Source organism: Carcharodon carcharias, chromosome 11, assembly GCF_017639515.1.
Source record: "Carcharodon carcharias isolate sCarCar2 chromosome 11, sCarCar2.pri, whole genome shotgun sequence".
In the NCBI taxonomy this organism is placed as follows: Eukaryota; Metazoa; Chordata; class Chondrichthyes; order Lamniformes; family Lamnidae; genus Carcharodon; species Carcharodon carcharias.
This window is the reverse complement of record NC_054477.1, coordinates 13,555,191-13,580,234: the sequence shown is the minus strand read 5'-3', so window position 1 is coordinate 13,580,234 and position 25,044 is coordinate 13,555,191. Positions and strand designations below refer to the sequence as shown.

At 44.2% G+C, this 25,044-nt stretch overlaps 2 protein-coding genes across 7 annotated transcripts in view; one reads left to right on the top strand and one right to left on the bottom strand.

The window, feature by feature from the left end:
* The window catches only part of gdpd4a (glycerophosphodiester phosphodiesterase domain containing 4a), an 88,040-nt gene extending 86,830 nt beyond the window's left edge, over positions 1-1,210 (top strand). For 5 of the 6 annotated variants that reach the window (XM_041199437.1, XM_041199438.1, XM_041199434.1 and 2 more), the window contains one exon: positions 590-1,210. In XM_041199437.1, the coding sequence (XP_041055371.1) occupies positions 590-687 (98 nt within the window). In that variant the 3' untranslated portion in view covers positions 688-1,210. The remainder of the gene's footprint in view (positions 1-589) is intronic. The other variant, XM_041199439.1, reaches the window with a different exon arrangement.
* A 5,470-nt stretch (positions 1,211-6,680) lies between these two features.
* The window catches only part of myo7aa (myosin VIIAa), a 486,672-nt gene continuing 468,308 nt past the window's right edge, over positions 6,681-25,044 (bottom strand). The window contains exons 45-49 of the mRNA XM_041198962.1: positions 22,670-22,855; positions 21,858-21,974; positions 20,259-20,342; positions 16,110-16,229; positions 6,681-11,321 (exon numbers count right to left, since the gene is read on the bottom strand). Of these exons, the coding sequence (XP_041054896.1) occupies positions 11,232-11,321; positions 16,110-16,229; positions 20,259-20,342; positions 21,858-21,974; positions 22,670-22,855 (597 nt within the window). The 3' untranslated portion in view covers positions 6,681-11,231. The remainder of the gene's footprint in view (positions 11,322-16,109; positions 16,230-20,258; positions 20,343-21,857; positions 21,975-22,669; positions 22,856-25,044) is intronic.

The following is a 25,044-nucleotide window of genomic DNA, read 5'->3' as shown; positions in this document are numbered from 1 at the left end:
AAAATTTTTCATAGGGTCAGCTTTAGAAATGTTAAAATTTAGACACAGAGTGAATCCAATTATCCTTGTCACTATAGCTTTTCTGGAGCCTCTGTGGTGGTCGTAGAAATTGTCTATTATTCAATGCAGAGTGGTAGGATATGTGAAGGTAATTGGCAGAGTGATACAAAGAAAAAATTGTTCACATGTGCTTCTAACATCAAGACTCAAAGTACTCACACAAATCTCACAGGCTCCAGCCTTTGTGGCAATAATACTCTGGTTCACTATTGAAAAGGTCATGTGGCAGTGAACCAAGGCCCTTATGAACCAAGATGATATTACTCCCAGGTTGTACAGTTGTTTGGGTGAGGAGACTTTTGTGAGGGTGAATTTAGTTAAGTGGGGGTGCAACATAAAATGAATTAGATGGAGATGGGAGGAGGCTCGTGTGGAGCATTAGGAACACCAGCATAGACCATATGGAACAGGTAACCATTTGCTGTGCACTAGATTCCATTTGAAAAGTGTTTTCCATCTAGATAATAAATTAGACCAAACTATGTGTAATTACTGGGGCAGATCATGAATACTCAATCTCTTGTTTCAGAAATGAATAACGTCTGGTCCATTTCTGGAGAAGCCGATCACCATGACGACAGTATGCTGAATGCATCTCCTGCACCAGAAGCCATCGGCCTAGCCTGACCATCTGTGGAAAGATGAAATTGTTGGGGAAGTTGGGAGGGGGGGCGGTGGAAGGTGGGGAGGGGTGTGCTGGTGCAGTGATGGAAGGGGAAAGACAGGAGAAATGTTACAACCCAACACACTTCAAGAGAGAGGTGGCAGACAAGTGGCATAAGCAACAGAATGAAGCCCACCTGCCTGCTTTTCTGGTGTTACTGGCTTTGGGACTCCTTTGACTGGAAGAGTGGTACTTTGTACTCTGGGTGAATGGGGACCCACTGATTTGATTTTCTTGTTCAATTTGTTCTCAAGGCAGGGGCATCACTGGCATCGCCCATCTCTTAATTGGCCCATGTGAAGGTGGTACTACAAGTGAATTGGCTGGCTAGGTCACTGAGAGGGCAGTTAAGAGTTAACTGTGTTAGCATGGGATTCTTCCATCTTCACTCGATCTTCAGTTCCCACAGACAAACCCTGGAACTTTATCCACTAACTTTGTGACTCACTTTTGATTTCAATGTTTACATGTGGAGGGCAGGTTGGGACTGGGGTGGGGTGGGTGTGGACAGGAACAGTCATTTTAGTGTTTTATTTAAGAATGAAATGAGTCAAGATTAGACTTTTGTTTTTGCCTAGTTTTTTTTTGTTATTTATCTTTGGAATGTGAACATCACTGGCAAGACCAACATTTGGCCTCCTAATAACCCTTGGGCAGGAGGTAGTGAGCCATCTCCTACTAAGTGGCTCGTTAGGCCATTTCAGAGGGCAGTTAAGATTCAACCACATTGCTGTGGGTGTGGTGTCACGTGTAGGCCAGACCAGGTAAGGATGGCAGGTTTCCTTCCCTGAAGGTAATTAGTGAATAAGATGGGTTGTTAGCAACAATCTGGTCATTTCATCATCATTATTATTATTGAGGCTAGTTTTTTCCCCTTCCAGATTTTTAATTAATTAATTGAATTTAAATTCCTCCAGTTGCCATGGTGGGATTTGAACTCATATCTCTGGATCATTCATCCAGGCCTCTGGATTACTGGTCCAGTAACATTACCATTATGCTACCATCCCTCTGCCACTACTATTAGTATCACAAGTTAGCTGTCCCACCGTATTGTAATCACTGTTGCTGTTGGAAGTGCTTAGCTGCAAGGAGAGGAGCAGAGAAGCTGAGTAATCGCAAAGCAAGTCAGAACCAACAAATTGCACCACAACTCAATCTTTAAACGTTCCTTCCAGATTTAGCTGCCTCACTGTGTCAAATCTTCTATAGAAAAATGCGAGAGGATCTCCTGGATTATTCCTCATCACGATGCCTTGGAATTAGGGAAATGTGAAAGGAAACCTTTTTAGCTTTGTAGCGAATGTCACATTCGAGCAGAGCCACTGCTACAATGTAGGAAAAACAGCTTTCAACTTATGCACAGCAAGATCCCACAAACAGCACTGTCATGATGATCATTATATATCCTGTTCTTTTATTGCTATTCTTGACAGATTGTTGGATCTGATGTCCTAACCAGTGAAATCATGGTCTTATGAGTGGGCACACAGGACCTCAGTTTAACACTTGATTCAAAAGATGGCGCCTCCGACAGTGCAGCATTCCCTCTGCATGACAGCGGAGCGACAGCCTTTTGTGCTCAAGCTCCTGGTAGGAGATTTGAACCCAGAATGTTTTAAACTCCATGAAAATGCTACCCACTAAACCACTGAAGTGCAGGTGCAGGGCAGATAGATAAGGTGGTTAAGAAGGCACATGGGATGCTTGCCATTATTAGCCGAGGTGTAGAATACAAGAGCAGGGAGGTTATAAAACACTGGTTAGGCCACAACTGGAGTACTGCGTGCAGTTCTGGTCACCACATTATAGGAAGATGTGATTGCAATGGAGAGGGTTACAGAGGAGATTTACCAGGATGCTACCTGGGCTGGAGGGTCTGAGCTATGAGGAAAGATTGGATAGTCTTGGAACAGCGAAGGTTGAGAGGGGACCTGATAGAGGTGTATAAGATTATGAGGGGCATAGACATGGTGAATAGGAAGGCATTAGTAGAGGGGTCATGAACCAGGGGGCATAGATTTAAGGTAAGAGGTAGAAGGCTAAGAGGGGACTCAAGGAGAAATCTTTTCACCCAGAGGGTGGTGGGAGTCTGGAACTCACTGTCTGAAAGGTTGGTTGAGTCAGAAACGCTAGTAACATTTAAGTGGTATGTAGATATTCACCTGCCTTGCCATAACCTCCAGGGCTATGGGCCAAGCGCTGGAAAATGGGGGTAGTGTGGTCAGATCTCTGACTGGTACGGACACGATGGGCCGAATGGTCTCTTCCTGTGCTGTAAATATCTGAGTCACACCTGAAACGTTGCAAAGTGAGAATGGGAGATTCCAGAACACATACTGATTTAAAACTGTTTTGAGGCAAATCACTTTCTGATGGTCAGAGACCAGTTAGTTGGTGCTGAGTGAGAGAGCGAGTGAGGCAGACAGAGCGAGACAAACAGACAGAGAGTGAGAGATAGACGGACAGCGACCGAGTCAGAGAGAATGTCTGCAAGGGGAAAAAGCCCACTTGGGTCGATATGTTCAATCCAGAAGCCCTCATTCTATCATCTCACCAAGGCTCCTTAGACATCACCTTCCAACCCATGTCACTACCATCTAGAAGGACAAGGGCAGCAGACACATGGGAAAACCACCACCTGCAAGTTCCCCTCCAAGCTACTCACCTTCCTTACTTGGAAATATATCGCCGTTCCTTCACTGTCGTTGGGTCAAAATCCAGGTTCCCCCTCCCTAACAGCCCTGTGGATGTATCTACACCGCGTGGACTGCAACGGTTCAAGAAGCTTGGCTAGGGGCGAGCAAGTTCTGGAGCACAAGTCTTAAGTACTATTGCCGGAGTATTGTAAGGGGTAAAGGCTGTGTAGTTGAGTTTACGCCTTTGAAGGTGCAAATTTGTTAATTTTCTCAGTTTGCTCTTCTGAGCAGCAGCAATGGTCCTCGGATGGTCACTACACTTTAAATTCCCCCAAGTTGATGGTGCATCCCAGCTGTCACAGAAATTCACAGCACAATGGCTCTCAGGGAACTCAGTCAGGGGCAGGAAGGATACACTCACTTTTTACAGTACTAGCTGCCCTTATGGTAAGTTTAAAAGGATAGTGAGTGGGTGGGGTGGGTGGTCAGGTCGGGAGGGTAGTCAGGTATGGGCCAGGTGGTTGTCGCATGGTCAGGACGCTGGTTGAGTGGTCAGGTTTTGGGGCGGAGTGGTTAGTTGTGTATTCACCCAAGTGTTAGACTGGGTTTAATCTGTCTAACATTTCCTGCATAACTATCCAGGTAAGTACCACGGAACTGTCTGAAGTTTCCGACTATCGGAGACGTTCATGGAGCATCCTGGGGAGCCGGGGAATAGCCTGTTGGAAGTTTAAGCTTCCCAGCAATTCCCACATTGGTCCACAGGTCAGGACTTCCCCAGGGTCCCAATGCACATTGTTTGTTGTACATCTGGTCTCTGGCGATCTGGGGATTGGAACATTTGGCATTGATTCTTGGAACGAAGGTGTCACTGACAAAGCCTCACTTGCTGCCCACCCCAAGTTGGTGGTGGATCTGCTCATGGCTTCTGCACCAGGCCTGCAGTAATTTTTGTCCATCTCCATCTCTCTTTCTCCACTTTTATTTGGGAGAAGGATTGGACTTAGAGGCAAATGAAGACCACCTCCACGTAATTCACCTTTACTAGCGTATTAGTCAATGATACAGTAATGGAGATGTTAGTAATCATCGTCTCTTAGTCTGCAACAGACCCAGGCATGAGGTGAGGGAAACCTCCAGTGTTGCAGAACTTTGGGAACAATACATTCAAAGTTAGATATTTCTTCCAAGCGATGTTACACTTGCCACGTCATGTCTCAAGTAGATAGGGTGAACTATTTCCATTGGCAGGCTGGCTGGTGCAGTTGGGGGGGGGGGGGGCGGCAGGGTCAAGAATCAGAGGACATTGGCTTAAGGTGAGTAGTAAAAGAACCAAAAAAGTGACATAAGCCAAGACATTTTTTTTTTTCAAACACATTGAATGGTTAGGAGCTGGAACGCACCGAGTTTGGGGACACATTTCAAAGAACAAATAGAATTGGGGAGACTGAACACAGGAAATAGGAGCAGGAGCAGGCCATTTGGCCCCTCAAACCTGCTCTGCCATTCTATAGGACCGGCTTGGAAAAATTAACAGTACTTGTGGACCAGGTTGTTACAGTGCGAAATAGGGGTGCCTGGGGCCAGAGAGTGCTGAAGTAAGTAGTGGGTGTGATAGGGTAATGGTTATATAGCTGGGCTAGCAATCCAGGGGCCTTGATTAATAATCCAGTGATTGGGAGTTCGGATGCCACCATGGCAATTTGAGAATTTGAAGGAAATCTGGAAGTAGAAAGCTGTGATCAATATCAATTTAAAGAGTGACTATGAAGTGGTTGGGATCATTACGAAGATCCAGCTGGTTCATTAATATCCTCTTGAACAAGGGAACCCAGCCAGCCTTACCAGGTCTATGTCTATGTGCGACCCCTGTCCAGACCATTGTGGGTGACTCATAACTGTCCTCTTTGGTGGTTTAACAAGTCACACAGTTGTACCCAGCATTGCAACTATGGATTGGCAATAATTGCCAGTCTTGCCGTTGGTGGAGGGACTGAATGTTGAAGGTGATGGATGGGGTGCCAATCAAGCGGGCTGCTTTGTCCTGGATGATGTCGAACTTCTTGAGTGTTGTTGGAGCTGCACTCATCCAAGCAAGTGGAGGGTATTCCATCACACCCCTGACTTGTGCCTTGTCGATGCTTGGCTTTGCTGTAATCTCTATGATTCCGTACCCTTGTCCAAAGAGAAATTATTTGGATATTCTAGGAAGAACCCTTTGCATGATTCCATAACAATCACAAGATTTTTGTTTTATTCGTTCTTGGCCAGGCCATCCCTAATTGCCCTTTTTCAGATGGCATTTTAAGAGCCAATCACATTGCTGTGGGTCTGGAGTTACATGTAGGCCACACCAGGTAAGGAGGGCAGATTTCCCTCCCTAAAAGGGGCATGAGTGAACCAGATGGGTTTTTACAACAATCAACAGTGGTTTCATGGTCATAGTCAGATTTTTATTGACTTCAAATTCCACCATCTGCCATGGCGGGATTCGAACCTGTGTCCCTGGAGCATTACCCTGGGCTCTGGATTACTAGTCCAGTGACAATACCACTGCGCCATCTTGATCCAAAAGCCTATTATCAGAGTTAATTCCATCCTCCTAGAATACCACATCTACCATCCTACTGTTCTAGCATTTCATCATTTTCAAATTCAAATTCAGAAAGCTGACTTCAGCCAATTTCGCCAGTGACTCACCGCAACTATGATCACACCCTTACCTATAAAAAGAGTGAAGAAGTTGGTTTTTGACATCTCAGCTTCCAAGTGAGCGAATAACTCTCAATGGATTGGTTTGGAATTCGGTCACAGATCCACCATGACCTATGGTTCTATTAAATACATGGATGGGAGAGGTCTGGAGGGTTATGGACTAGGTGCAGGTCAATGGGGCTAGCGGAATAATATTTCGGCACAGACTAGAAGGGCCGAATGGCCTGTTTTCTGTGCTGTAGTGTTCTATGGTTCTATGAAACCTCATTGAATGGCAGAACAGGCTTGAGGGGCTGAATACCTTACTCCTATTCCTATGTTCCTACTTCTGGTCAGTTCAGATCATGAAAAGCACTGATTGTCATTGAAACTACAGACTATATATATATATATATATATATATATATAATCATATTATACATATCTTGTGTATAGACACACACACACACACAATTATATACAGATGGGATATACACAAAAACAGGCCATTCAGCCCATGCTGATTTTCACACTTCACAAAAACCTCCTTCGACCCCTCTTCCTTTGATCCTATCAGCAGAGCTTATAACATATGCACAGACACAAAAGGGACAAAGTCAAGATATTACAGAAATATTTATTGCACGGTTGGTACATTCTTTAAACAGATACACACTGCAGACACAGAACATTAGATACCCAGATGTATTCTACTCCTGGAAGGAGGAGAAGAAAACCAAACACCGTCTTCAGCACGGAGCTGGGATTTGACCTCACAAACCATGCATCATGCATCCACACTAGTTTTTCCGCCTTAAAAAAAGTCACAATATGCAAGTTCATTTATTAACATTATTTACAAATATATTGTTCATGTACCAGTGACAGCCAAAAGACGAATGGGAAAGACGTGTGGTTTCTTTTATTTACACTGGATAACGTGTTGGAGAGGGAAGAGGAAGAGACAAGCGACCAGCATGGCTTTGGAGTTGGTTCCAAGCTCATTCCCAGGCCCTTCTCCTGCATCTTTATAGCCATCAAAGGCAAGGAACAAAGATTAAACAGCAAACTTACACAGTAACTGTTTTTATTCACTTTTTCTTGAGCAAATACACCAAAGTGTACATTTGTACAATTTCAAGCACATCCAAATCCATCAGCACCTCCCACCCCAAAGAGGGTGTAATTCAATGACTGCGCTCCATACTGTGGCCCCCTCTGCTCACCTCCCCTACATACACACACACCACCCCCCACCCAGAATCTAATACACAACTTCTCCCAACATTCCAATATAAAAGGTCTATTAACACGTAAAACTTGATAACTATTGTACAAGTGAACCAAACGTGGGCAGTGATGCATTAAATGTTTCCCCAAGCCCTTGAGACTTGTTGGGAAATGATTTGAAAGGCAAAGACGGACAATAGCTACCGTCCACAGTTTTGGTCACATTAGCTACAGGTAAGAGCAAATTGGACCTCGCAATATTGTGGCCACTTTGGTGATTTATCTTCTGACCTTCACCGTATCAATACAAGAGGCCATCACTTCAGTGGAGTCTTTTAATAAGATGCACATCATTTGTTACGACATCACACACACACACACACACACACACACACACACAGAAATGAGCTCACGATCTGCTTCAATGTGTCATCACCAAAAAGGTCAGAGAAGGTGCATTAAAGATGCACATGAACCTTTTCTTTTCCCTGCGCCCTACCACACCCACCTAACCATTTTTCATGAAGATGGTCCCCTTAGAGTCCAACCAGCAGTCCAGACAAAAATGAATGCAGAGTTTACTATTACATAGAAAAATGGATGCTTGCTTAACAATCCCCCAAAATCCCACATAATACAGAACAAGGGTCCTGACTAATTCAATCACCATACTTCAGTGCTTAAGTTATAAATAATCTTTTCTAATTCTAACCCTATTCGATCTTTTCTGTGAATGTAGCTTACGGTTCACTGGTTACTAGAGTAATACAGGAGGCAGCAAAATAATGAGTTCATGTTAAAGTAACTGGTGCTAAAAATGAAGTGAACAATCAGTCAGATCCGTGTCTACAAGATCACCACATCGTATCAGTACTTGTCGATAGTGACAGCAGACACATTACATTAACCAATGCCAGCAAAGGGTCCTTGTTCATGTAAGGCTGCCCCTGATCAGAATACAATCTGTACTTTGGAAGACCAAACCGCAGGGATAATATGAAATAATATCTAAAATTTTGAGTTTGAGACTCACTTCAGAACGAGTCAGCAGCAATTAAACTGCAGCAGTGTGAGCTGGACACCAAACCTGGAGGACACCAGAAAACTCCACACCGTTCCTGGGAAATGAGGTGACTATAGAGGCTGCAGCGACAGCACAAGGGAAGTGAAGTGGAGGAAAATAACGAGCGCTCGGCCTCTGAAAAGTGCTTGACCTCAACAAAAACCTCACTGGGATGTAGCCCTTCACGCACACAGTCTCAGGTCCAACTGTGAGATCCGCTTGCCCAGTTTCGCAGTGTGTGGGGTATCAAGAGTCTAGTGACTAAATCCACAAAGGTTTGTGCAACGCATTAAAGGGGGTTGTGGGGGTGAAATCATTGTTGATCTGGGTGAGTGAAAGAACTCCAAAAGGAGGAACATATCAATTTTATTTTAAGTAAAATGATAATGGGTGTCTTCACTGTGCATTTAAGCAACAGTGGAGGCCCTTTTAAAGAGCATAACCTACCCAATCATGCCTGCCCACTATTCAAACAAATTCAAAACCAAGCTGAAGATAATATATATGCGTGCTAAATGGTATAGTCAGCATGACCACAAAAATGGAAACTTGTCACCAACTCAAATGACTCCCTACCTATTGCCAACATAAGTGATTATATAAAAACAAACAAACTATATTTTAAAGGCAAGGTGGCACCTTCAGTTAGAGCACAAACCAAGACCTAGGCACTTAAAAGAACAAAGGGATTTTGCCCCTTTTTGGGGGCGATTTCTAAACTGAGGTCAATCCAGCAAGTTCACCATCGCAAATTTAATGCTGGATTTCATCCAGCTGGCAAAAGCGGCTTCAGCCAACATTATTTATAAATAAACTGCACCCATTCACTTAAATATAAATAGATTGATTACAGCCAAGCCACACATCAATATTTGCTGGCTATCAGAATCTCAAGTTCACCATGTGGTAGCCAGGCTTGGCTGAGGCTCAACCGAGGTTCTCAGTTGCAAAGAGAGAATGACCAGGCATGAACTGTAGAAGTCAGCACCTATCAGCAAAAGTGGTCTTATTGTAAACAGCAATCTTATCTGGTACCATAAGGCAGTCTACAAACTTGAAATAGGTGCTAGCATTTGTCCCGACAAGAATCACTTAGCAATCAACCTCTTCTGTCACAGCACCAATTATCTCCGTATCCGAACAAAGATTGCTGATCTGAAATGGTCTCTCTCATGCACCACAGATGCTGCTCTGACCCACAGGATGATTGTCAGCATTTTCTGTCTTTAAGGATGACAAGGCAAAGAATGATGCAGCAAAATAATTTTGGTCTTTTCTTCCCCCCCCCAAACCCCACTGCTTTGCAATCTCTTGAAGATCTTCTCAACAAGTCAGCTACCCCCTTAAATGAAGGGACTCAATTGGGCCACACAAGGAATTTGAGAAAGCACTCCCAACTTACTGTTCAAGAGAGAAAATACAACTGAAGATTTGAAATAATACCAGAAGGTGCTGGATACACAGAGGGGGCCAGACAGCATCTGAAGAGAGAGTGAGAGGGAGAGTGATAAAGAGAAAGGGAGAAAGAGATAAAGAGAAAGTTAAAGAGAAAGAGGGAGTTCAAGAGAGAGATGATGAGACCAGTTGATGCTTCAGGTGTAGACCCTTTGTCAGAATAGAAGGCCCCATGCCTGAAACACCAACATGCCTGTTCTCTCCACAGAAATGGACTTGAGCATCTCCAGTCATTGCTGGCGTTGTCTGGTAGAGGACAGTAGGGACATGTCTAAGGGACGGATTGGGGATGGAGGAGGACTGTGAATTGAGTTTTCAATATGCCAACTTAAAAAGAACCTCAAGTGTCCAAAGAGGTGATGTGATTAAAATGATGGTTTACTTTGGAAAAGGTTTAGAGGTGAGAAGTTAACATTAGCTGAGGCAATGATTAGACTATGAGTAATCCTAGTGTCAATGAACCTGGGGGAACAATTGTGAAATTGAATATCCTGTGGTTAGTTTGGTAATCCACCAACAGTGGATATATACACCATGTCCAGTTTAGAGAAGGCGTATTTTCTCGTCTTTGAAGAAAAAAAATTGCATGCATTTCAAATAAATTAACTGTATACAGAAACAGTTGGGAGTTGAAACGGAGGGTCCAGATAGCAAGACTACAACAGCAGCCCAAAAAGAAGCACTTTGCCATCCTTGCTTGAGCAACCCCCCTTTGTCTGTGTCACAGCCAGACTCACTCCAAACATGGCCGACTACTTCACAAAATATACATATGGTGCAGCATAGCCACCAGAGCGACCAGCCCATTGAATTACTCTTCTGAAGGCAGCAGAAGCACATGTCAAGGCCAGAGCTCACTAAAACTTGACATCATTACAACTGTTACAGAGCGAGAATTATCCATTGCACGTCTTGTGATATGTATTACAATAGCCTGGACTACCTACAGCCATACAGAATCTTTATATGCACACATGCACACTCAGGCTAAAACCATGATGACTTGTTTGCTGTAGCTGAAAGGAGCTGAATTGACAAGTTGGGGAAAAAATATTTGGGTATGATCCATCAAGAGTGCATGGGAGATTCATAAAAAGCCTGCATTAGGCCCGGGTTTCCTATTTTGGAGCAAGAGGTCACAGGAAACCCGCATTTGTAGGCTCGATTTTCTTGGCTTTTTTTGGCTTGTTGTACTAGATTTGAGGGACTTGAATGTTGAGAGTTTCAAAGATACACACCACACATACTACAAATAATCATCCTCACTTGAGGGGGAATCTGGGCTGCTGTCGGAAGAACTTGGCAAAGGGCTCCTTCTCATACTCCAGACATGTGTGGAGAACGTTCTTCTCCAGCTGCAAGGGTTTCCCACAGGCCTCAGAATTTGGATCACCTCATAGGCCCAGATCCAGTAGTCGTAATAAGTTCACTTACTGGTTTTTGTGTTCCGCTGCTTATTCATAGAGGTCAACATCTGACTGATATAAGAGGTCAGCAGGTCATCCATTTTGTACCCCTGTTTTGAGGAAAAGGATAATTTTTAATCAGTTCAATAGAAAGGGTCACCTCAAGCCAATGCTAATCTGCAGTGAAGCCTGTAGAATCTACAGGGCAAGAACCAGGCCATTTAGCCCATGTTTATGCTTCACATGAGCCTCCATACCCCTTTTCATCCAACCTTACCACAATAACACTCTATCCCTTTCTTCCCCGTGTGTTTATCTAGCTTACCCTTAAGAAAACATCCATATGATTTTTCTCAACCGTACCCTGTGGCAACATATTCCACATTCCTCCCATTCCCTGGGCAAAGAAGCTTCTCTCGAATTCCATGTCGGATTTATTAGCGACCATCTTGTTCTGGTCTCACCACAAGTGGGAACATCTTCTCGACAGCTACCCTATCAAGTCCTTTCATAATTTTTCTATCTTGTCACCTGTCAGCCTTTGAGGAGATGTCTTTCCTCATAGTTGTTTGTTTCATGCCCCCACCCCACCCCCGAGATTTACAGTATCCACAATATATCTTTCATTCAATATATCAATTTCCTTTGATTGTATTAGATTTCAGGATTCAGAAATTGTGGGATCAAATTTGACAATTTTATTTTGCATCTCTGAAAGTCAGTGATCCCATATACAACACCCAAAAGTAGTTACAGTGGGAGTGCAGTGGACATGAGCTCTTTGTGAATTAGGGCCATTATTGTGCCAGCTGTATTACACACACAAAACAGAACTAACCGGGAGGGGTGGATTCAGACATTTTTGAAGGCAAAGTGCAAAACTGATTACCTCCAGCTTATTCCCGAATACCGTTCTTTAATATTGAAAGATAACACTGAGCAATTACAGAACTTATTTACCCAACTGCCCTTTGCTTTGAGACGATCCAATATTAGTTTCCTGACCCTCACGTTCAATTCAATTGGAGGAAGGAGGACATAGAATTTGTGCTTCCAAGCTCAGGGCTTCCCAAAGCATTTACAGCCAATGAAGTATTTCCTAAGTGTAGTCACTGTTGTAATGTAGGGAATGAGTCAGATATTTGCACACAGCAAGTTCCCACAAACTGCAATGACCAGATAAGCAGTTTTCTTTCCCACCCGATAGCAATGGAGGTTAAAAGGTATTGGCCGGGGCCCTGGGGAGAACTCCTCTTGTTTGAAATATTGCCATGGGATCCTTTGAATCAAGGTCTTGGTTGGATATAATGTCTTGCCTGAAAGATGGCACCTCTGATGGTGCAGCAATCCATCAGTACTGCAGAGTGTCAGTCTAATCAATATAATTAATATTATAGTCTAATAATAATATAGATAATATAATAGTCTAATATAATTTTTTCTGTTTAAGAAAAAACTATACTAGACATGCATTTCCAGCTCCTTGATTTAAAATAATTTGGTCTATATTATTCATTTTGCATTGCAGTCATGTCACGACGTCCTGGAGAGAAACTGGACCTTACCATTAGAAACAGGCATTCAGTTCTAAAAGTTATTGTGTGCCGCTAGACTCTCTGCTAAAATATTAAAGGTCTTTCCTCAGCATTGAAACTCAAGCCCGTGTTTACTTCATCCACAGATGTAATGATCAACCTCTTTTTGAAACAAGGCATATCCATCAAGACAAAGTTCCCATCGAGCAGTGGCTGCTTCAATCCAGCGTCATTTCTCAACAACACTTCATTAAACCAACAGCTGCTCCAGGGGACGGAATCCAAAAGCATGATCCCTTTTTGGGAAAGACTCATTTGGCTGCTGTTACTTGGCAGCTGCATATCTAAATGGGGGAGATGGCGGTATAGTGATAATATCACTGGGTTTATAATCCAGAGGCCTGGGCTAATCTACTGGTGACAAGGGTTCAAATCCCACTAAGACAGCTGGTGGAATTTAGAATTCAATTAATAAATTTGGACTATAAAAAAAAGTTAGTTTCAATAATGGCAACCATGCCAAGTATCATCAATTGTTATAAAAACCCATCTGGTTCACTAATGTCCTTTGGTGAAGAAAATCTGTCATCCTTACCTACATGTGACTCCAGGGACACAGTAATGTGGTTAATTGCCCTCTGAAATGGCCTAGCAAGCAACTCAGTTCAAGGGTAATTAGGGATGGGCAACAAATGCTGGCACTTGGCACGTCATAACATTCAAGGCTATGGGCCAAGTGCTGGTAAATGGGATTAGGTAGGTAGGTCAGGTGTTTCTCACGTGTCAGTGCAGACTCGATGGGCCAAAGGGCCTCTTCTGCACTGAGATTCTGTGAAGCCCCCATCTCATGAAAGAATAAAGAAGAAAAAACTAACCACATTCTCCTCGCAATCAGAAGATTTATGGATTAAAGGCACACTCCAGAAACTTTACATTGAACTTTACATTTCCGATGTTATAATAAGGACAACACTTCAAAAGCGGTCAAAATGCTTTGGAAATCCTGAGATAATGAAAGGTGCTACATAATCACCAGCCTGTGTAGCTCTGTTTCTCTCTCCGCAATGTTTCCAGGCCTGCTGAGTATTTCCAGCATCTGCACTATCCTGCTTTTCGATAAGTCTCCTACTATTCCACTCACCTGATCTCAACCTTTCAGTCCATCTTTCTATTCCTTTTCTCTCATGCATTTGTCCAATTTCCTTTCAAAACCATCTAAGCTCAACCATTTCTTATAGCAAGTTCCACTTTGTGGACACCAAGTAGGGTATTGTCTCCTCATTTCCCTATTGGAGATATTAGCAATTAACTGAAGAACATTCATACGGACTCGAAACTTTAACTCTGTTTCTCTCTCCGCAGATGCTGTCAGACCTGCTGAATTTTTCCACCATTTTGTTTTTATATTAGCAATTATCTTATATTGATGGACCCCGGTTTTGGATTCTCTTTACAAGTGAAAACATGCTCTCCACGTCTACTCAGGGCTGGGGAGGTTGGCGGGGGGGAAGGTTTACAGTGTGGTTCTCCATCAGGATCACAGCTTTTCTTGGTATATATTCATGGCCTAAGCTTGGGTGCACGGGACAATTTCAGAGGACAGAATTTTCTGGTCAACACACTGATGCATAAAATGACGCGCGATGACGTTGGGTGTGTGTCCTGAGTCATCACACGCCATCGGGATATTTCGTTCGATGGGTGCACGCTGGAGTCGACTGCGTGCCTGTCAAAATGTAAACGGCCTATTAAGGCCGTTAAGAAATCAATTGAAGCGCTTGTGAACGCTGCCCATCTAACCTTAAGGTAGGCTTTGGGCAGGCAGAAAGGCCAAGCGGCCTTCATGTTTTTCAGGAAACCTCATCCACGAGCGGGATGAGGTTTCCTGAGCTTTTTATTAAATAAATTTTAAAATTTCCACAAATATAAAAACATGTCCCAACCCATGCGACACAGTCACATGAGGGGACATGTTTAAATGAATTTCTAAACCTTTTATTTAATAATTTTATCAATTCAATCCCCGAGGCAGCTCCATGCCTCAGGGAGATTGAAGCACACTTTTGCGCATGTGGTGCCGGCCCTGACTCTCCCCCCTCCCCCCACCTGCACAGGTAGCGTTGAGCGCTACTGGTCACGTATTACACTGGGTGGGCCTTAATTGGCCCGCCCGTGTAAAATGGCGGCGCGGAGCCGATCACGGGCAGCGATTAGCTCCACGCTCAAGCCCCGCCCAGTCCGCCTGCCTGCCATAAGAAAAATCCTGCCCAAAATTTACAGATGACTCAAAACTTGGAAGTATTGTGATGAAGATAGTGATAAACTTCGAAGAGAACAGAGACAGGCTCATAGAATGGGCAGACAAGTGGCCACTGAAATTTAATGCGGAGAAGTGTGAAGTGCGTCCATCCTGTTTGCAAATAATAAAAACCCTTTCATTCATGACTTAGTGAACAGACCCTTCCTTGTTGACATTCTTTGGCACTTCTACATTGCATTTGAGCCTCTTCATTAGGTTAGGAGGCAAAGTAGACAACACTTCAGATGTGGTCCTACAGATGATCAGTACTATCTCGCGTGAACTTACTGGTCTAAGTACATCTTCTGGTCTTGATAGTCGTCATCTTTTGCCAAGGCTAAACCCAGGGATGTAACAGAGCTCAATGAGATCATTGGTTTCAGTTGTGTGGTTTGCCATTAAGATAATTTTCAAGCAAAAACCTTAAGGACTACAATCAAGACATGAGGAAAACTGAAGGAAATGCAATATTGGTTTACACTTTGGCAATATCTTGATAGCTCTTTGAAAAAGAGCACAAACTCAGTCTCAAACTGGACGGATAGCAACTTGGCTCATCATTGACCAAAGTCTTCGCTAAATTGTTCCACACCAACAGCTTGAATTTGCACTGGACCCGTGGACGACCTTAGGTTTCTTCACAGGAGAGCTAGCAAACAAAATCTGACACCAAACCATGGAAGGAGAGCTTTAAAAGGAGCAGAGAGAGAGAGAGAGAGGGGGGGAGATGCTGAGATTCAGGAAGGAAATTCCAGAGCTCCAGCTGAAGGGGTCATCGCCAGTGATCTGGGGAAGGAAGTCTAGGGAACACAAAAGGCCAGAATTGGAGGAAAGTAGGGGGTCGAAGACTAGCTTGGAAAGAATTAGATGTGGGGCGGAATACAAAAACAAGGATGAGAATTTTAAAATAGAGATATTGCCAGATCGGGAGCCAACATAGATCATTGAATGCTCACCAGGGCAATGGTGAGTGGGATTTGCTGCAAATTGGGATACACACAGCAGAGTTTTGGATGAACTCTGGTTTACAGCAAATTTGCTCAGTTTCCACAGGTTATGCTTACCAGGGAGGTTTCACACAGGAGCTTGCTGCCTCGCACCAGGTTGCCGATGGTAATGTGGAAGTATGTGTTGCCACTGCTCCAGTTAGAAATCTTGGTGAATGGGTGGGTGGTAAGAATATCCTTGAAAAGACGAGAGGGAAGGTGTTTACATTGTCTAAAATGGCACAGCGAGGCAAATCATTCACTAACCCCTCCCCCTCCACCACAGGAACAGCGAGACTGCAGGATGCATATTATCTACAGAGTGCAGTGCAGCAACACAAAGGGTCAGTTTATCAGTGTCTCTCTGTCCCATGACCCCTATCACTGAGAAGGAAAAGAGCAGCAATATTATGTGAACATCATCGTTTCCAAGAGATACATGGCTATTTCTTCCCAGCAAAATCCTACATTTCTCTACTTAACATTATAATATTGAATTATTAGGGTCTACAGCATGGAAACAGGCCATAGTTTTAGGCTAAGGGGTGGTAGATTTAAATCAGAGATGAGGAGGAATTACTTTTCTCAAAGGGTCGTGAATCTGTGGAATTCACTACCTCAGAGTGCAGTGGATGCTGGGACGCTGAATAAATTTGAGGAGATATAGACAGATTTTTAAATTAGTAACGGGTTGAAAGGTTATGGGGAGAGGGCAAGAAATTGGAATTGAGGCCGAAATGTGATTGGCCATGATCGTATTGAATGGCGGGACAGGCTCGAGGGGCTGAATTGCCTACTCCTGCTCCTAGTTCTTATGTTCTTATTTGGCCCAACTGGTTGCTGCTCCACACAAGCCTCCTCCCACCCTGCTTCACCTTATCTCATCAACACATCCTTCTACTCCTTTCTCATGTGTCTATCTAGCTTCCCCTTAAATGCACCTATACAATTCGCCACAACTATTCCTTGTGGTAGCGAATTCCAATTTGTCCTGATTGCCTTATTGGATTTATTAGTGACCAGTTTATATTTGCAACTCGTAGTTTTGGTTTCCCTCTACAACGGGAAACATCTCCTCTATACGTAGCCGCTCAGACTGCTTTCATAAAAAGGCTTTTATCGACATTTTGGTATGAGCATATTACTAACAGTCTAAAAATTAAAGCTATTCTAATGAAGCTATAACTGGTCTCCGTATTTACTTGCATTGGAGGCAGTACAGCGAAGGTTCACTAGATTGGTTCCAGGGACGAGAGGGTTGTCCTATGATGAGAAGCTGAGTAAAGAAGGTCAATATTTTCTGTATTTTAGAAGGTTAAGAGGTGATCTTAATGAAACCTACAAGATTCTGAAGGAGCTTGATGGGGTAAGACACTGACAATCACAGAAACACAGTGCAGAAGAGGCCCTTCGGCCCATCGAGTCTGCACCGACACTTGAGAAACACCTGACCTACCTAATCCCATTTGCCAGGACTTGGCCTTGAACGTTATGACGTGCCAAGTGCTCATCTAGGTACTTTTTAAAGGATGTGAGGCAACCTGTCTCCACCACCCTCCCAGGCAGTGCATTCCAGACCCTCACCATCTTCTGGGTAAAAAAGTTTTTCCTTACATCCCCCTTAAACCTCCTGCCCCTCACCTTGAACTTATGTCCCCTGTGACTGACCCTTCAACTAAGGAGAACAGCTGCTCCCTATCCACCCTGTCCATGCCCCTCATAATCTTGTACACCTCGATCAGGTCGCCCCTCAGTCTTCTCTGCTCCAATGAAAACAGCCCAAGTCTATCCAACCTCTCTTCACAACTTAAATGTTTCATCCCAGGCAACACCCTAGTGAATCTCCTCTGCACCCCCTCCAGTGCAATCACATCCTTCCTATAATGTGGCAACCAGAACTGCGCACAGTACTCCAGCTGTGGCCTCACCAAGGTTCTATACAACTCCAACATGACCTCCCTACTTTTGTAATCTATGCCTCGATTGATAAGGGCAAGTGTCCCATATGCCTTTTTCACCACCCCACTAACATGCCCCTCCGCCTTCAGAGATCTATGGACACACACGCCAAGGGCCCTTTGTTCCTCAGAACTTCCTAGTGCCATGCCATTCATTGAGTGCTTCCTGGTCAAATTACTCCTTCCAAGTTGTTTCTGCTGGCTGGGGAACCTAGGATTTGGTGACACAGTCTCAGGATAAGTGGTGGGGGTGATAATTTTGGACTGGGACGAGAAGAAATCTCTTCACCTAAAAGGCTGTGAATCTTTGGAAATCTCTACCTCAGAGGGTTGCAGCTGCTCCATTGTTGAATACAGTTAAGGCTGCGATAGACAGGTTTCCAGTCTCTCGGGGAACCAAGGGATATGGGGAGTGGGCAGGAAAGTGGAGATGAAGCCCCAGATCAGCTATGATTGTACTGAACAGCAGAGCAGGCTCGACAGGCTGCGTGGCTACTCCTGCTCCTATTTCTGATGTCTTTTTTTTTTTATATACTTTCAAGCATTAAGATGCTTAGATAGACACTAGTAACAATTTTGTAAAAAATCTTAATAACTCTTCGCAACAAATTATCCATTTTAGTGGCATTTAGAATATCAGCAGCTCAAGGCTATGTTCGAGTTTATAAAAATGTGAAGAGAAACAAAATAGGATTTTTTTTTTCAGGCTCTGCAAGTTGGAAATCAATGCATATGCCATACTTTCTGGGGGTTTTTTTTTTAAAAAGGCTCTGGATGTAACTTTATTCCTAATGTTTCTGTGCCCCCGTCCTATTGTGCGGGGTAACAATGTTCTTCATCTTCGCCTGCAGCTTTTGAAAGGTGCAGTTGTTTCGTTGGCAGGCTGCTGATCTGCATGAAGACTTTGCACAGCAACTTCCCTCACCAAACCACTTGGTGGCGTATTGGTAGAGTCAGTCACAGCTAGTGATCTAGAGGCCAGGCTAATACTCTGGAGACGTGGGGGAAGAGTTTCCTGGTCGGCGAGCAGGGTCGGGGTCCGCTCGCCGACAGGTAAGATGACCCGCGGTGATGTCGGGTGTGTGTCCCGAAGTCACCGCGCGTCATCTAGATCGCCAGCTCGGTGGGTGCGCAGCCGACTCAGCTGAGCGCCCGCCAAACTGTCAAAGGCCTATTAAAGCCATTGAGAAAGTAATTAAAAGCTGTTAAGGTGGGTGGGTGGGGGGGGGGGGCGGTGGTGTGGGCAGGCGAAGAGACCAGGCGGCCTTCACATTTTGCATGAAACCTCATCCACGGGCGGGGTGAGGTTTTACGCAGGGTTTATTAAATGAAATAAAAACTTCTTTGGAAAAGAATTAACGGACATGTCCCAGCTCGTGTGACAGTTCCACATGAGAGGGGACAAGTCCTTAAATTTTTTTGTTTTTTTTTAAAACCTTTCTTCGATGTTTCATACGTGAAAGTAATGTCCCAGGCACCTCTGTGCCCTCAGGGAGATTTCTGTGCTCTTTCCCGCGCATGCAGGTCCCAACTCAGGGAATCCCCTACTGCCTGCCCACGTAAAATGGTGGCACAGTCCCGATCGGGGGCACCGATCAAGTTCGCGCCCACCCCCGCACAAATTCCCCACCTCCGACAGTGTGGAGGGGGGGGGGGGGGTGGAATTTCTGCCCATGGGTTCAAATCCCACCACGGCAGCTGGTGGAATTTGTTCAATTAATAAGTCTGGAATTAAAAGCTAGCAAACGATGAACGTAGCATCGAAAAACCCCATCTGGCTCACTAAGAAACGGGGCTCTGGAGAAGGGTCGCAAGGACTCGAAACGTTAACTCTGTTTCTCTCTCCACAGACGCTGCCGGACCTGCTGAGATTTTCCAGCATTTCCTGTTTGTATTTCAGATTTCCAGAGCCTGGAGTGTTTTGTTTTATTTAAGGAAATCGGCCATCCTCACCTGGTCTGACCTACATGCGACTCCGGACCCACAGCAATTGTGGTTGAAATGGCCTAGCAAGCCACTCAGGACAATGAGGGATGGGCAACAAATGCTGGCCTTGCCAGCAATGCCCACATCCCATGAAAAGAATAATAAATACCCCAAGAGAGGACAGCAAGCATAACATGAGCACACACAGCAATCGTATCTGCTGTTCTTTAGATTGTTCTGTGGAAGTGTTACATAACTCTGAGGACCACCAGCCCTTTCAAGAGCCCAGGTCTCAGGCGGCAGAGAAGGACAGTGAAGAAGAGAAAAGAAAAATGAAAGTTACCTTTGTCTTTGGATCGATCAGACTCACTCCGTGTTTGTTGATCACAATCAGGAGGATCTCTGGGTAGTTCGGCTCAGTGGTTTGCTGTAAAAATACAACAGCAGTCAAAAACACTGGAACGAGGAAAGAAAGCGAGACTGAGCAAAAAAGACGTGCAAGCGAGCAAGCAGAAAAAGGGAAAGAAAGGCATTTAGCCTGTGTTGCGCACACAGGCATCTCACAGTGCTTCAGAATTGGTGAATTATTTCTCAAGTTTCGTTATGTGGTCTCGCTTAAGAGCTTCTCTCAGATGTTCCGAGTAATGTGTTATGGCATAGCCGATGGTAAATGCTGAGCTGCTCAAATCCCAAAGGGAAACTTGAAACAACTGCCACAACTGTTTTGCAATTTGTACAAATTTCAAGACGTGTGCCTTGAATTCTGTAGCAATGAGACTACTGAGCATTACAGGTTTCTTACACAACAAAATTAAACCTTTATTAATAGAAGAAATGATTTTAGGTACACACATAGATCTACAAATTACTATGATAACTTCTAAATCCCCCAGTTAATCTAAATCCCAGTTACAGTTTTGTTAAAGCAACAGACAAAGAAACACAATACCCTGTACAATCCAATTCAAAGTGAATTTTCTTAACTTCAATTCTTTGTAGACAGCAGCTTGGGGCATAGGTACTGGAGGCTTTTACACACTTGTTTTGGATCTTCGAGTACCTTCCTTACACACAACCTTTGTTCCTTTATATATATTTTCCCCTTTGCATGCAAATTCCCATTGTTTCACTATGTCTTTGGACTTTACTTTTCTAATAATAAAAAACTCAGTAGTAATTTTACAAGTAATCTTTGGGAAAAATAAACACACCGTTTCTTAACTTCTCCTGGCTAGGTGTAATATTTCACTCCCTCTTTCGAATTCAATCTAGCCTGGTTTATTTAAAAATGCAAATGTTCCCTTTACACCTACGTTTACCTACTTAACATTTCAAACCTAGCTTATCTTTCGATACTTCAGACCAGCTGCCTTTAATTCAATTAAGTCACACACACATGCCCATAGACACAGGCCCCACTATTACTCTACTTTACAATAAATTCCAATAACATTATGACAATTATTATAACTTGTTGACAAATACACTGAGAGCAATGGCGGTGAAGAACTCAGCGCTCTCCCATTTGGAAAACTCTTGATTTCAAGATGTGGGAAGTGACCAACGGGAAGCCAGGCACTTCACTGGGAAAAAAAAGGAAGATAAAAGATCCTCCAAGGGGTCCAATGGCATCATTAAACTTGTTCAGTTTTCCTGCTGAAAATGGAGCAGTCTGACTTTCAAACACTGCTGTGTCCCACATCTGGCAATTCCTACAGCTGGGAAAGCGTGAATGAAGGCCAAAAGACATCTGGAACAAATCCATTAAGATCACAGGCAGATGAAGATTCTGTAGTGTAAATGCAAAACGTGAATATCGGGAGAGGTTGTCAGCTCAAGTTAATGGCTCCAATTTTTTCTTCTTTATGTGGTTACACTTCCCAAGGGCTGGCCTTCCTGAGAAGGAAATAGAAATACGGAAAGAAAAATAAACGTTCCTTACCTTGACCTCAAAAAAAGCTGATCCAAATGTAGGCCATTTGTAGATAATCTTCAGAAATGATAGCTTAGCTTCTTCCCTCGATTTCCCTGCCTGCTTGTTGTAAAAAGCTACAATGGACTTTTTTTTTAAAAAAAGAGAAAAGAACAAGATTAGACATGTTACATTCCGATCTCAAGGGAACAGCATCAATGATTGAAGTTACATGACAATGATAAGGAGGCCCTTTGGCCTGTTTGATCCACCAAGCCTTGCAAATATCCAATAAGGCTCTTCACACCTACCCAGCCCAACAGCATTGATTAAATTCAAGCACTTGACTCAACATTTGTTTAGAAGGCAGTACCTGCTGACAATATGAAACTCCCTCAGTACTAAATGAAGTTCCAGTCACGATAATGCAGGACCAAAACACACAACTTTCTGACCATCATCTCTTGCATCTGAGTCAAAAATGTATGGGTTCAAGTCCAACTCCAGGGACTTGAGCCCAAAATCTAGGCCAGCCCTCCCAGTGCAGTACTAAGGGAGTGCTGCACTATCAGGCAAATCTGTAAAATTCTCATGAACGCATTATTGCTTCACTAATGTTCTTTAGCAAATGAAACCCATCATCCTTACTCATCCTAGCCATTTGTGACTACAATCCTACCCAAGTGTAGTTGACTCCTACAAAGTCCCCTGAAGTCACCAAGCCTCTCAGTTGTATCAAACAGAATGCAGCCACCACCACTACCTCGAGGGCAACAGTGGAATGAGTGACTCCCATATTCTCAGAATGGGAATTTTTAAAAAAATGGTGTAAAATGTCTTACCCGCTTCCAGTCATCGGGCGAGATGTGTCGGACTAAATCCTGTGGCACCAGTTCCTTCAGCATTTTGGGGATGTTTGGGAACTGGGACTTATCGTCTTCGAACTTCACCCTATAAATGAGCGCAGCCATCTGCAGCACCTCGTCCCGAGAGCACTTGTGGTAACCGCGCAGGTATTTCGGTAGCTCCTGTGACAAGGAAGAGAAAAGCACATTTCGGGCTCCAGTGGTACAACAATGCAGCAGTGCATGCTTTCTCAATTAGATTCTAGTCCAAAATGTTAGCTCGCTATGGTGATGCTACATTTGCTGACTGATGCAACTACCATAAGTTACATGTCTTGCCTTCTCCTTGCTCCATCTTGCTGTGACACCAGCCAATCTTAAGTCAGTCAGTCTTTGGTGGCACTTACGTCTCAGTCAGAAAGTTCAGGATTGGAAGCCCACTTCAGGCAGTGGAAACTAGTGGTTAGTTCTGAAATCCACATCGACATCCAGCAGGAATGGCGTGTCTGACAGGCTAGTCTCTTCCTTCCTCCACCCAATCCCTCCACCACCATTTGTATGGGTTACAGAAGTCCACACTCCCACTTCCTACTGACCACCCTATAGGTTGGTATAAAGTTGGATATGCCCATGGAACAGGACTTATGGGCTACCTCTGCTTCTTCAGTTATTTGAGCCATTCAATAAGATTGTGGCTGATCTGGTTGTCATTCAATTCCAATTCCCTGGGCAAGATTATCCCCCCATTGGAGGGGGGGAAGTTGAAGTGCAGACGCACGGAGGAGTGTCTCCGATCGGCGCCCCTGATTGGGGGTGCACCGCCATTTTACACGCTATGTGCTCCCTGTGCGGCTGGGGTGGAATCTCTAAATCCGAGAGTGCGCTCTTTCACACGTGCGCATGAAAGAGCGCGCTCATCTCCCTGAGGCTAAGTGCTGCCTCAGGGAGATAGTCTCTACTATACAAATTATTAATAGGAAAAAATCCCTGACGTTTCCCTGTCACATGAGTTGGGACATGTCCATAACTTTTTAAAAAACTTTAATTAAATTTTTAAAAACCTACACGAAACCTCATCCTGCCTGTGGATGAGGTTTGATGCTTTTTCCAATGCCCGCCAGGGGCTCCCGGCCTGCCCACTAACCTTAAGGTTGGACGGGCAGGTCCTTTAATTGTTTTAATGATCCTGTCAATGGCCTCAATTGGCCATTGACAGGTCGGTGGGCGCACAGCTGATTTTGTTGCGCCCCCACCTTCCTGAAAATTTAAATGGGGCGCGATGATGTCGGGAGTTTGGCCCGATGTCATCCCGCATCATTTTACACGTTGGCGAGCAGGCCCCGCCCCCCCGACGGGAAAATTCTGCCCCCTGTCTGTACCCCCCAACCCCCCCACCCACCATAACGCTCGACTCCCTTGTCTATCAAAAATCTAACCAACCCAGCCTTGAATATATTTAATGACCCAGCCTCCACTGCTTTCTGGGGAAGAGAATTCCACAAACCAACAATTCTCAGGGAAAAATTTCTCCTCGTCTCCATCATAAAAGGGAGACCTCTTATTCTTAGACTATATCCCCTGGTTCTCAGCTCCCCATGGACGAAGCACGAGAGACTGCTCTTCAGCCTGCACATCTGCAGGAAGGTTCAATTGTGGCTTTCAAAAGGGAATTGAACTTGAAGGGAAAACATTTCCAGGGCTATGGGGAAAGTGCAGGGGACTGGGAGTAGCAGAACTGCTCTTGCAGAGAGCTAGCATGAACCAGATGGGCTGCATGGCCCACTTTTGCACTGTAACAATTCTATGAATCCTTCCATTAGTTCACCATATTCTCTTCGAGTGCAAAGTTATGAGAACAGCCACCTTAAAAAGGCAACAGCCTGGTGCCAATACTTCACTTGTGCAGATCTACAGACCACCGGCATGAAATGGAGGAATAAGAGTTTGCAAAACCCCTCCATCCAAAGAGACGTTCATTTGGTGACTCTCCTAGAGGTTTGCATGAGATTGGAAACTCAGCTCACGCTCACTAGGTTGGACTTCACACTACGACACGAGCCAATTTAAATCTCAGTGAACTGGCATAGCCAATAAATCAGACAAGAGCAACACTAGAGAGCAATGATACAATGTGACATGAAGGCAAAAACCTGCTCCTGGATGTGTAGACGACGTTTCTTTATAACTAACTGCAGATTTTTCCCAGAATCTTTCACCCCCCATTATAATAGATCAATATTATTTTCAATATGCTTTTGAAGCAAATGTTTCAGTGATACCAAACAGCAGATCAGAACCACGCCAAGCTGTCAGATTATGTCAACCGTCTGTCCAATGTGGATACCTCCTGTGCTACTCACTTGCTCAGTCAG